Source organism: Polypterus senegalus, chromosome 4, assembly GCF_016835505.1.
Source record: "Polypterus senegalus isolate Bchr_013 chromosome 4, ASM1683550v1, whole genome shotgun sequence".
In the NCBI taxonomy this organism is placed as follows: domain Eukaryota; kingdom Metazoa; phylum Chordata; class Cladistia; order Polypteriformes; family Polypteridae; genus Polypterus; species Polypterus senegalus.
In genome coordinates, this window is record NC_053157.1 from 93,722,652 (window position 1) to 93,735,333 (window position 12,682).

The 12,682-nt window shown below is 38.9% G+C and overlaps 1 protein-coding gene across 15 annotated transcripts in view; it reads right to left on the bottom strand.

The window, feature by feature from the left end:
- tenm3 (teneurin transmembrane protein 3) overlaps positions 1 to 12,682 on the bottom strand; it is an 842,281-nt gene that overhangs the window by 122,494 nt on the left and 707,105 nt on the right. For all 15 annotated transcript variants that reach the window (XM_039751049.1, XM_039751058.1, XM_039751057.1 and 12 more), the window contains one exon: positions 7,903 to 8,103. In XM_039751049.1, coding sequence (XP_039606983.1) covers positions 7,903 to 8,103 — 201 coding nt within the window. The remainder of the gene's footprint in view (positions 1 to 7,902; positions 8,104 to 12,682) is intronic.

Consider the following 12,682-nt stretch of genomic DNA (forward strand, 5'->3'; position numbering starts at 1 on the left):
CTTCTCAAACTAAGGTGGTGCGAGGGTAAAATGAATCGGGATGCTGATCAATGTAATCGGTGTACCAGGAAATCATGCATTGACAAAGCTCCCCTTTGCTTGTAATGCAAAGTGTGATTAAATGCATTATTTTTTAATGCGTTATGGAGCACATGCATCAAAGCTTCTCAGCTGTGCTTGTGCTAAGAAAAGGAAAGATTTTAAAAATAACGTAACACGATTGTCAATGTGACCTTTTGTAAGTAGTGCCTGGAGGATTCAGTGTGGAGAAACTCTAGAGACAGCGTGTGTATTAACTTGTGGATTTTTCTGTGAGTATTTGGTGGCATTCTGCGAAGTTGCTTCGAAGGCGGTGTTAGCAGCTGGAGCTCAGCTCAGAGTGAAATGAGATGAATGGGAGGGAGATGATGGCGTGACTCCCCACCCGCCTTAACTGTCAATCCCCACAAACACAGTCTCGGAATTTGCATAAGCACACCCCTTCACCTACAATTTTAACTTAGTTACAAAGTGATCAAAAATCTCGTTTATATCCTCGTCCTCTCATTAAACTTGTATCCCGCATTACCTGTGGGCATGTGAAAGCGCCAGCGGTAGCCTGTCTATGAACTTAATTTAAAGTTTAGGTTTACACCTTGCTTTCTTTCGAGGTAGCAACACTAATGAATATGGTAGTATATGTCACTTGCTCGCTTCTTATTGTTTCGCTGCCTTCTCAATTATATAATGCATGTTTTCTTAAAGCGCTTTTGGAGGTCTTCCTGGTTTTCTACGCACTGCGTTGACAGTCAGTTCACGTGATACGTGGGAGGCGTGATGATGTCACGAAACTCTTCCCCACGTCTTTCCAGCTCAACTCTATTACAGTTAATGGAGAAAAATACCTTCCAGTTATGACCATTAGGCGTAGAATTTCGAAATGAAACCTGTCCAACTTTTGTAAGTAAGCTGTAAGGAATGAGCCTGCCAAATTTCAGCCTTCTACCTACACGGGAAGTTGGAGAATTAGTGATGAGTCAGTGAGTGAGTGAGTGAGTGAGGGCTTTGCCTTTTATTAGTATAGATTCCCGAATATATAAAGTCAAAACTTGATTATATAAAGTCACTGTCAGAATAAATAAAGTCAAAACTTGAATATACAGTATAAAGTCAGTGTCGGTATATATAAAGTTAAAACTTGTTTCTGAATATATAAAGTCAAAACTTGAATATATAAAGTCAGCGTCGGAATATATAAAGTAAGCGCTGGAATATATAAAGTCAAAACTTGAATATATAAAGTCAGCTTTGGAATATACAAAGTCAGCGCTGGAATATCCATCCATTTCCCAACCCGTTGAATCCAACCACAGGGTCATGGGGGTCTGCTGGAGCCAATCCCAGCCAACACTGGGCGCAAGGCAGGAACCAATCCTGGGCAGGGCACATGCATCATTTTCAAAACATTAACCGAACAGTGTTTTTTAAATTTATTTTTCTGAATACGTTTTTGTTAACTTAGTTCAGTTCAGAGTCGCTTCAATCAATATATTTTGAAATTGACTTTATATATTCAGGAATGAGTTTATATACTCCGATGTTGACTTTATATAATCAGGAATGTCTTTATAAATTCCGACGCTAACTTTATATATTCAGGTTTTGACTTTATATATTCCAGCGATGACTTTATATATTCAACTTTTGACTTTATATATTCAGAAAATCAAAGTATTTGCCTGTTTGGCACCCCATAGTATATGTGTGTGTGTATATATATATTGTGGACGCTGGCCCGGACACACACAGATGGACACTGTTTATTTACAATAAATTATGTACAAATGACGTAAATTACGTGCACTCACAACCCCAGGGCCTCCAGCACCAATTCCCCCAATGTACAGGCCACACAGTCTCTGTGCCTCTCTCTCCTAGCCGCCTCCAGTCCTCACTCTAGCTCCGTCCTCTTCCACCCGACATCCGCCTCTGACTGGAGGGAGGCGGCCCCTATAAATAGGAACCCGGATGGGCTCCAGCTGCTTCCCGGCACTCCCTCCGCAGACACGCCCCAGTGTGGCGGAAGTGCCGGCTGCGCACCTGGAAGCCGTCCGGGTGTCCCCCGTCGTCTTCCCCCCAGCACTTCCTGGTGTGGCGGAAGTAATGGGCTCCAGGGATATCCAGGCACCGGGGCGCCGCCTGGCGGTGGCCACGGGTTCCTACAGGGCTGGGCTTCCAAGCCCTTCACCCAAGGCCCCCAACATAACCAGGACGGACGCCCCCTCGCGGTCTGGAGGAGGCACAAGCCCGCCCGGCCGGGGACCACAATATATATATAAGCCACATTCCGTGTTTGTATAGTCTATCCCTGACCATCTCATCTTCGTTGTCAACCGTTGTAAAGATAACAGGTTTCATTCATTGAAGTGATCACTACTCAAATCGGTACTCATGAATCTAAGATGTTCAACAGGCATTCCCTATATTAAGTTGTAGATTTGCCTGCGAATATTTAGCGGCAGCGTGTCTATGAACGTAAAAAAGTTTCTCTCGCACTTTTGCTGAGTTTGTGCCAAACACTATTCTATCCCTGACCATCTCATCTTCGTTTGCTTAAGCATAGTCCTTCACCAGCAATTTTAACTCTGTTACAAAGTGATCAAAAGTCTTGTTTATACCCTGCGTCCTCTCATTAAACTTGTATCTCGCAAATATCGCATTCATCTTAGGCATGACAAATGCCAGCGGCAGCGTGTCTATTAACTTAAAGTTAAGCTGTACACCTTGCTTTCCTATTAGTTTGCATAAGTACAGTCTTTCACCAGCAATTTTAACTCTGTTACAAAGTGATCAAAAGTCTCGTTTATACTCTGCGTCTTCTCATTAAACTTGTATATTGCGAAAATCGCATTCGTTTTAGGTATGACAAATGCCAGCGGCAGCGTGTCTATGAACTTAATTTAAACTTAAGGTTTACACCATGCTTTGTTTCCGCAGTAGCTGCACTTATGAATATGCTTGTATGTGTCACTCGCTTCATATTCTTTTGCTGCCTTTTCAATTGTCTAATGCGTTTTTTGTTCAGCGTCCTTTGGAGCTCTTGCTTGTTCTCTGTGTACTGCGTTCACAGTTAGTTTACGTGAGCCGCTCGGAGTACATACATTGAAGGTTCTCCGCTGTGCTTGTGCTATCTTGCGATGTCCACGACTTTATTTAATGTTAGCTAAGACAAGGCACTTAAAAGTTTCTCTCGCACTTTCGCTGAGTTTGTGCCAAACACTAGTCTATCCCTGACAATCTCATCTTCGTTTGCATAAACACAATCCTTCACCCGCGAATATTTAGGGGCAGTGTGTCTATTGGATTGCTGCTGACGGACGGCCTTATATGGGCAGGCACTCAATTACGTGGGAGGCGTGACGATGAGGGACGTAACCCCGCCTCACACGGCGAACGAGCTGCAGGCTATGGCCGTATATATGTACGTAAGTAGGTTCCAGTTATGACCGTCATGCATAGAATTTCGAAATGAAACCTGCCTAACTTTTGTAAGTAAGCTGTAAGGAATGATCCTGCCCAATTTCAGCCTTCTACCTACACGGAAAGTTAGAGAATTAGTGATGAGTCAGTCAGTCAGTGAGGGCTTTGCCTTTTATTAGTATAGATAAGAGCAGCTCACTACTCAAAACAGTAAATTTGCTGGTGAGCTGGTTTCGACCTCCGGATTATAAGTCGTCAGTTCTAACCACAGCACCACGGAAACTGTCATATTGTACTTGCACCTTTTGTGAAAGTGTTTATTTGATATTTGGCCATCAGCTTTCACACATTATACAGTTCATGTCTACATTTTGTCATTTATTACTAAAACATAAAAAACGTTTCTGTTTTAAAGAGTGTTTATATAGATTGTTGTAGACACAAAACACACATCAAATTATGTCCCCTTACAATTCTGGGTAGCTCACTCCTAGGTAATCAATCAAGGCAGGAACTGGGAGAACTTCTTGCCCGTTCTGAAGTGGTAGGGGTGGATGGTATAGCAGGCTGCTTGCTGCTTGGGCTTATCGACACATTTAGATGACAAAAGACACTGATGGAGAGGTGCGAAGGGATTTAAGTTGGGCCAGATTTATGAATTTGTTTTTGTTGGTTCTGGTAATTCGTGTTAAGTATGTTACATTCCTTCCCTGTGAGTATAAAGTGAACCAGCGAGCTTGGATGACTCAAGACATTTTGTGAAGCTGGCTGTGACAACTTGACAAGGATACTGTGACACGTTATTCACCGTCTTGCATTCAAAAACACGAGGCTGAGTCTCAGTACTTTATCAAAACCAGCTTTATTCCACTTGAAGCAGGACCAGCACTACCAAACTCCTGTACACAGATACAGCAGTCAGGCAGGATTGTGTCCAAGTAATACTATTCCCTACATTTATAATATTTCTTGCATCACCGTTCGACGACAGGGACTTATAACGGGATCGTAATGTTTTTGGATTTTCTTCAGTGGCGCTCTGTTGTAGCGCTTTGAGCCTGCGGTTGCCTTGACCTGGCAAAGGACAAACAATCTTCCACAGAAACCTCATAATATGAAGAAGAAGAAAAGGAAGATTCTGCTTCTGATTGATAATTGTGCTGCCCACAGCATGCTTCCACATTTATATAATGTTTGAGTTGAATTCCTCCTGCCCAATTGCATGGCAGTGCTTCAGCCATTGGAATTTGGGCATCATTCGCACCCTGAAAGTGTATTATTGCAAGGAAATGCTGAGAAAAATTCTTGTCAGCATAACTTGTAGGCAGGAGGAGTTGAAAACTAATGTGAAAGAAGCTACTGAATTGATGGCAAACGCTTGGACGCAAGTTAAATCAAGCACTATAGCGACAATATAGACAAAACTTTCATTACAACAAAATTTTTTTAGTTCCCAGGCACTTCGTTTTAATGGAATTTCACCTGTATATAGTATGGTATAGGTGAAAATTACAATAAATCATTTATTTGTAGCTATACTATTATGATTTTGATTTGTATTTATTTTACAACTTGACTAATAGGAACAACCAACTAAGTCACTTTAAATCTATCAGAGTTGGAAAATATCAAAACTTCATTTAAAAGTAAAAAAGCTTCAATGATAAAGGAAAACTTTTGCAATGGGAAATAACAAAAAAAACAAGGTTATGTATATTTTCATTACTGTCAAAGTGCAGTCCTTAAAGAAAATCCATAAGCAACAGATTAGTACACATTGTATCAATAGCTGTCTGACATAATTTCCAAAGACAAACTTCAGCTGGCTGGAGGAATTCAGTCAGAATTTTTACAGGACTACTACTTTTTTTAAATCCTTCCCAATTAGGAGACCCTGGTTAACCTCAGCACTCTGGAATATTAACTGCTCTTTGGGAAGAAGCAGTTTCATTCTACATTCCTTTTTAACTTGTGAATCAATTTAATCAATTTTTCATTAGGGTAAAGGTGTTTATCTGCTTTTAGCACACCACCTCCTAGCATGGCATGTCAATCGTCACAAAGAACTTATTAATTAAAGTAAATTTAATTGAAGTGGAATTGAACAGCTAATTAATGCACAAATTCATGTTGCTGGATTCCACAATAGAAAAGACTTGCACAATTCTTTTTTTCCTTTAATAAAACTGTTTGTCAGCTTTATGAGGTATATACCAAAATATGCCTCCTTTGCTTTTCTTAAGAGTGCTCAAAAGTCTAGTTATCCACAGTAAACACAAAGTGCCATATGTTTAAATGCAGTTTGTTAGCAATGCGAAGGTACCACAGAGTGTAATATAAAGCAATTTTTTGAAAAACCAGAGTAAAGAAAAAATTTCTAAGTGCAGCTTACTTGCTGTGACATCTAAAATTCAGTTTTTTTGGTAAGTGGAATGGATTTAAAATACATACAGTTATTTAGTTTTTTATTTATTTTGTAATAAAACTTTAGGCTGAGGGATATTGTGAATATGGCACAATATGGTTTAAAATTCTGACTAGAGCTCTGCCTGTGTGGAATTGGCTAATTCTCCTTGTATCTATGTTTTTCTCTTCAGTTTCATGTTAGGTTAACTGGTGACTAACTTAGTCAGGTGTGAGTGAATGATAATTTGCATGGGAGTGTGCCCTGACCCAGAAAAAGTTCACCTACTTGTAGAAGTTCTTCACTGTTACTCTTGTCCAGCTGGTTCTGGTTCAGGTTGTGGAGCATGCACTGGTACAGCATGTTGCTGCACCCACCACACAATGAAACAGCTCGGGATCCCGGTTGGCAACCTCCTAAGGTAGACACACGGCCCAGTCCTACCCTCTGGAATGACCGTCTATCTGCAGTAGCCAGGTGTTATGTTGGTGTTCTCTTAGCCTTGTCAGGCCGCTCTGGATAACAATTGGGGAATTGCGCCACATGGCCACAGTGCAGTAACTGACACTCGCTCACAATGTAGGTAATGAAAATATTCAGAGATTTTGCCTCCACTCTGCACAGCACTTACAGTACCAGCTGTAAAGACAGGCCATGATATCCAGCAAATTTGGGGAGGATCCTGCAAAGTCTCACGATGCCCCAAAGGGCAACTTGATCACCTGAGTCGAACACTTTACGAAAATGGAAAAGACTGCAATGACGTTGACAATATTTGTGTTTGTATTCGATAAGAACCCTCAGTGCTAGGATGTGGTCAATAGTAGACTTCTTAGGCATAAAACAAGACTGCTCCGGTTGCTTGTAGGCGAGAAAGTGATCACGAATCCTATTTAGGATGACCCTAGTGAGGACCTTACCTGGCACCAAGATGAGTGTTATCCCCTGTAGTTACCACAATCCAGGCGATCACTCTGCCCTTTCCTGATAGGGATGACAAGTTCCATTTGCCAGTCAGTTGGAATGATGCCCATCTCCCAAATGGAAGCAAAGATTGCTTGCAATGTCAGGAGGACAGCCTTACCACCAGCCTGGAGAAGTTCACCCTGGATACCATAGATCCCTGCAGCCTTCATTGCCCATAGCACTACCTGTGCAATCTCAGTGAGACTGGGTGGGCCCAGAGATGTCCAACATCCTAGCAGACTGCATAAACATATGATACTTTCTAAATATTTCTGTATTGTTTTTGATGAATGGAACAATTCTGGGTTTCCACTGGTCATACGGCATGCTTTTAGATAGGTATACTGTTATGCGGGAACTTGACATCTGAAATTATTATGCAATAAATTTATAGAAAAATAATGTGAAACTTGTGCAGGGTAACCCATTTCTCTAAAATATCCCAGCAACTAAAAGCTATCTACTTGAGCCAACTGTACTACATGTCTGCGACACTGTATTTACAAAAGCATGCTACTTTATTTCAGCATTTTCACAGTTCTTCAGCGGTTATTGTGTTGATGTCATTGTGAATTTTTATGGCTTTCTTTGAAGAGCTTTCTTAAAGGAATGAATTATGATCTTGAAAAAAAAGGACAAAGCCAATTCTGAAGGACAAAATACACAAATGCAGATCTCCTTTATCAAAGGACTTTTTCTTTGACCACTTTTTATTTACCATACTTTTCGCTTTAGGGCATTCCATGCTGTGAATCCTCACAGTGACAAAAATTAACTTCTCCAGTGTATATGAACTTCCTGCTTTAAAAAAAATATTGGGTATTTGTTCAGTTTCATGGCAGACAACAACTCCTAATAAAAAAGTAACAAATAACTCTAGGAAGAAAAGAAAACAAATTTCAAATATGTTCTTAATACTGAGGTTGTACTCGGTGATGCTGGGGTTGACCGTGACTGTCCATTAAAATAATCATATCTGGAAAAATGAATGAATGAAATAAATACAGAGAACAGTAAAAAAAGGAATAGTATTCAAATGCAGTGGCTGGAAAAAAAATGTAATAATTTCTTACCAATTGAGCAATCTGGACCACTCCAGTTTAGATCGCAGGTACAGGTACCACTTTCAGCTTGATAGGTCCCATGTCCAGAGCACTGATCAGGACACATTGTTTTCAGCACTTCACAATTTGGGCCGCCCCATTTTGGATTACAATGGCACTCTCCACGAATACACACACCATGGTTTGAACAGGATGGGTCCAAACAGTCCACTTTAAAGGAAAGAAAAAACAAGGTACAGTAAACCTGTTTAAGGATCTGTATATTTAGGTTATTTAATGTATAAGAAAATTGCACTAAAGGTGTTATTTATTCTTGAGCATGTAAGAGTGATTAATTATGCTGACTTTACATTTAAGAGGATACATTTTTATATAACAATAAAAACAAAATGTAATATCAATATCAGACTTTGCCACAGCTTTCCCTTTACCAGAAAAAAATGTTAAATAAAAGAAACAATCCAAAGGAATTCAATTAATCAATTTTGCACAGTCAAATATATGTACTATATAATACTAACTCTTTTCTTACAATGAGGCTGATGCATGGCAGTTTACTACTAGAAAATTAACACAGCCATTTATTTCTGTAGCACATTTTCATACAAAGAATTTAGCTCAATGTGCTTTACAGTTGACAAAGAAAATGTTGCATGAAAAAACAAAACAAATTAGAAAATGACAAAAATAAGAATAAATAAATGACATACACAAAATAGTAGCTAAAAAATAATTAGTATGTACTTGCGGAACACAAACACACAAGTAATAGAAAAAGTAGAGGCCTTATATACAGTATAGATTTGATTTTAGATCTGTAATAAGTCTGATGCTATGGTCAAATGACTGGAGAGAAGAGGAAAAAAACCTCTTTGGGTGAGAAGTTGAAGTAAAAAAAAAAAAACAAAACATGCAGGGCTTCCAATGCCTTAATAAAACATAAAAAAATAAACCACAACTAGTGCTGGGCGGTATAACGGTTCATACCAAAAAACGTTTTTTATTTTTGTTATGATATGGATTTTTCTTATACCGCAACACCAATTTAAATAGCCTAAACAACGTTCAGAACGTGGAACACCGGGAAACTGTTTGGGTTCTTTTTCAGTGCTGCACAACTAAACACACATGCAATAGAGTGCATGCATTAATGGAGGTATTGAATGGTGAAAATGGACAGAGAACATTCCAAAACTGAAGCTGTAGCAGACAATAAAGTTGAACATGATGACACAGAAGAACTTATGCCGAAAAAGGGAGCCAGGTTTGTTGTCTGGAGATGCTTTGGTTTTAAAAGGTTGGATGTGGACCATTATGTTCAAATGTGTGAATACTGTTTCTATACTACTGGATAATACTGCAAGCCAAGTTGTACCTGTTTTATTTTTTTTCAATACTGTGTAATGTGCCTGGGTACTGTGTAATAGTGTGATGAGATGTTGAATTTATTCTCGACATTTCCACTTTAATCTTGACGTTTATGTCGAGATTAAAATTCGACATGTTGACTTTATTCTTGTAATTTGTCATTGAAGTAGAACATCTTAAACTAAACTTCATCTTAAAATGAATATTTAATTTACTAGCTTTTCTGAAACCCTGTCATAAGTTATGTAGCACATTAAATGCACGGTGTTAAGTGTTCCCCAAGCCATGTTAATCGCTACATGCTTCTTAAACTGACTTCCTCTTGCACTAAGAGGAGGCGCAGGCAGCGATCACCACACATAATACATTAATTTTATGATATTCCTGCTCCCTGAACATTTAGAATGCTATGATAAATAATTGATATCATTTTCATGATGAAATGCATTAAAGCACGTATTAATCATGTGGGGGCACGGTGGTGTGGAGGTTGCACTGCTGCGTCTCAGCAAGGGGGTCCCAGGCGATCCCTGCCTTGAATTTGCATGTTTTTCTGGTGAGTTTACTTGGTGTGCTTCAGTTTCCTATCAAAGTCATGTAGGATGTGGGGTTTTGTTATGCTATATTGACCCTGCTAGTGTATGTATTGCTCGTATTCACCCTGCGATGTGCTGGCATCCCATTCAGGATTTGATCCTGCCTCACACACAATGCTTGCTGGGATGGGCGCAACCCTGAATGGAAGGCATAATTAAACATGTATAACAAAGTTTTTTTTTTTTTTTAAAGTTCTGAACATTTACTTCATGGTCTAAGTTTATAATTAGTTTTAATTTCACAAAGACGTTTATCGTGTGGTGATTGGTTATGTAGAGAAAGAAAAAGGAAGGATTGGAACTGGGGGTTTGGTACGTCAGACAAAGACAGCACGCATGTAATAAAGAAACCCTGCTCAGAAGAACATCTATTGAATTCTGTGTTTGTGTCTCCGACCACCAGATCACAAACCCAACATGTACACAATATTCAAGTTAAACCTGTGCAATACCCATTCATAGATCCAGTTTTTTGGAGCCTCGCCACACCTGCCATAAAGTTCTCTACACTGAACGTACACCTGGGGACTCCTTATTGCGAGGGAGCAGCACTACCGTGCATGTTTAATACCTGTTTTAATTCATTTCATCATGAAAATTATATCAAGTATTTATCTTAGCATTCTAAATTTTCAAAGAGCAGGAATATTTCAAAGTGAATGTATTCTGTGCGGCAATCGCTGACTGTGCCTCCTCTTAGTGTGGAGGAAGTCAGTATTAGAAGCGTGTAGCGATGTAACAACTGGGTCAGGGAACACTTAACACTAGAATTACCATAGCCTACGAAAAAACTTGTAGATCCGTCCCACCTTAAATTACTTCTCACCTCTCCGTCTGCGTCTTTTGTCCTTTAAATGTGTTGATAAGCAGCAAACACCAAGCAGTCTGCTATCACATCCCCGACCGGCGCACAGTTTTCTCAGCTCAAGTCTGTTTACCTGCATGTCAGTTGCTTTCGTAGGGCTATACCACAAATAGCATTACAAATGCAAGTTGCAGTTTTATTATTTATGTATATGGCCTAGCTTGAAGCAAAGTCCATATTAATGCAGTTTGCCTTAATGATGGTTCAGTTGGTAAAGATGTCATCACCAAGTTGCATTTGTTTTATTTTATTTTTATTTGGTGAATACTGTGTAATGCACCTGGGCTTAAAGTCTTGAAGTAATAGTATTATTACTAGAAGTTGCACTATTATTTATTTTATTGTTATTATTTATTAGTTTAAATATTATGCAGTTTAATTATGGTAAAGTTGTTTAAAAAGTCACTTTAACGTGTCAGTGGACAGAGACTGTTAACATTAACAGAAAGTGTAGTTGGTTCACAAAAATACAGTATTTACTATTTATTCCTTTTCTTAGACATGTTCAGTGCAATACAACTTTTGACAAGCACCTTTGGATATTTTACTAAGTCTAAATGCCTCTTTGGATGGTTGAAAATATGTTGTCAAAGTTTTTGTTTAAGTTGCTTGCAAAATTTGTTCAATAAAAAGGCTCTATATTTTGACTGCATCTGTCATGCAATGTGATTCCTTCTCTTCATTAGTGCCACCCCCTTGAAAACTATCACTTTATGGGGCCATGCAAACCTGTATTAACACTTGTGTGCACATTAAAATGTTTTTTTGTACAATGTACAATTCTCATGACAGTGGAATAGGTTATTCTTAGCCAGTCTACTGCAGTAATGTGCAGTGAAAAATGTGATTAACATCCACTCATGCATGGGAAAAAAAATACCATGAAACTGGTATAATTTTGAAAAATACCGTGATATAGAATTTTGGTCATACCGCCCAGCACTAACCACAACATTTGCCTGGTGTGGTGAGCTAACTGGTGATATTACATTTCAGGAAGATACAGTCTCTCTTGTCCTTGCAGGGTGGAGACATCACTGCACCATTTATTGTAGCAGGTTAATTCCTTACCTCTCTTGCCATATCTTTACTAAGAATTACATATTTATAGGACACTCGTGGTAGGTTTAATAAAAGTTGAGGTTTTTATTCTTACTATAAAGTACAATGCTAACCTTCCTCCAGATGTAACAAACTCTAGTTTTAACTGCTATGTTCAGAGAACATTTAAGTAAACATAAAGTCAGCAGTCATTTTATTAATGAGACGGATGGAAAACTCACTCAGCTGTGTACAGTTCAAGTAAATGACAGTAATGTCAGACAAAACATAAGTCACATAAATAAACAAACTATTGATCCCTAGGTGTTTTTAATTGAAGAACCATACATATTGTGAAGAGAAAGAATAAGATATATAGTTTGTTACTTTATCGTTACTTGTAATTTCATAGAAACCTTTATGCCATCATCTTCGAGAGATTTTATCAGAAAGACCACTTTTGGGAAGACTGACTACTGTCCTGAATCTTCCCCATTTGGATAATAAAGCTCTAACTGTTATCCGAGAGCATCAGGCTCTGTTTTGTAGCTCTATATATGCTGGCAGATATCAATAATATTTTATGGGTGTCTTCTAAACTTTCTTCTGGATATTGTATAATGAAAGCCTGTGTGTTAGCAACTTGGATGGTACGGGGAAAATTTGTCGGATTAAAGTTAGAGCTCTTCAAAATGCCTCCCACACATTCACCTATTATATCAAGTTAAACATTCTAAAATGCATTACTTTTTACAGAGTCCCTTTCAAGTATTATTATAAGTACCTGGCACTCTGGACCCAACTCTCGTAAACTTACTTTGCTGACACTCCAGGTTTTTGTGCTCCTCTTTGGTCTGAATAGAATGGGATTCAGAATTTTAGTGGCATGGTCCAACACAGGCAACACTTCACATCACAG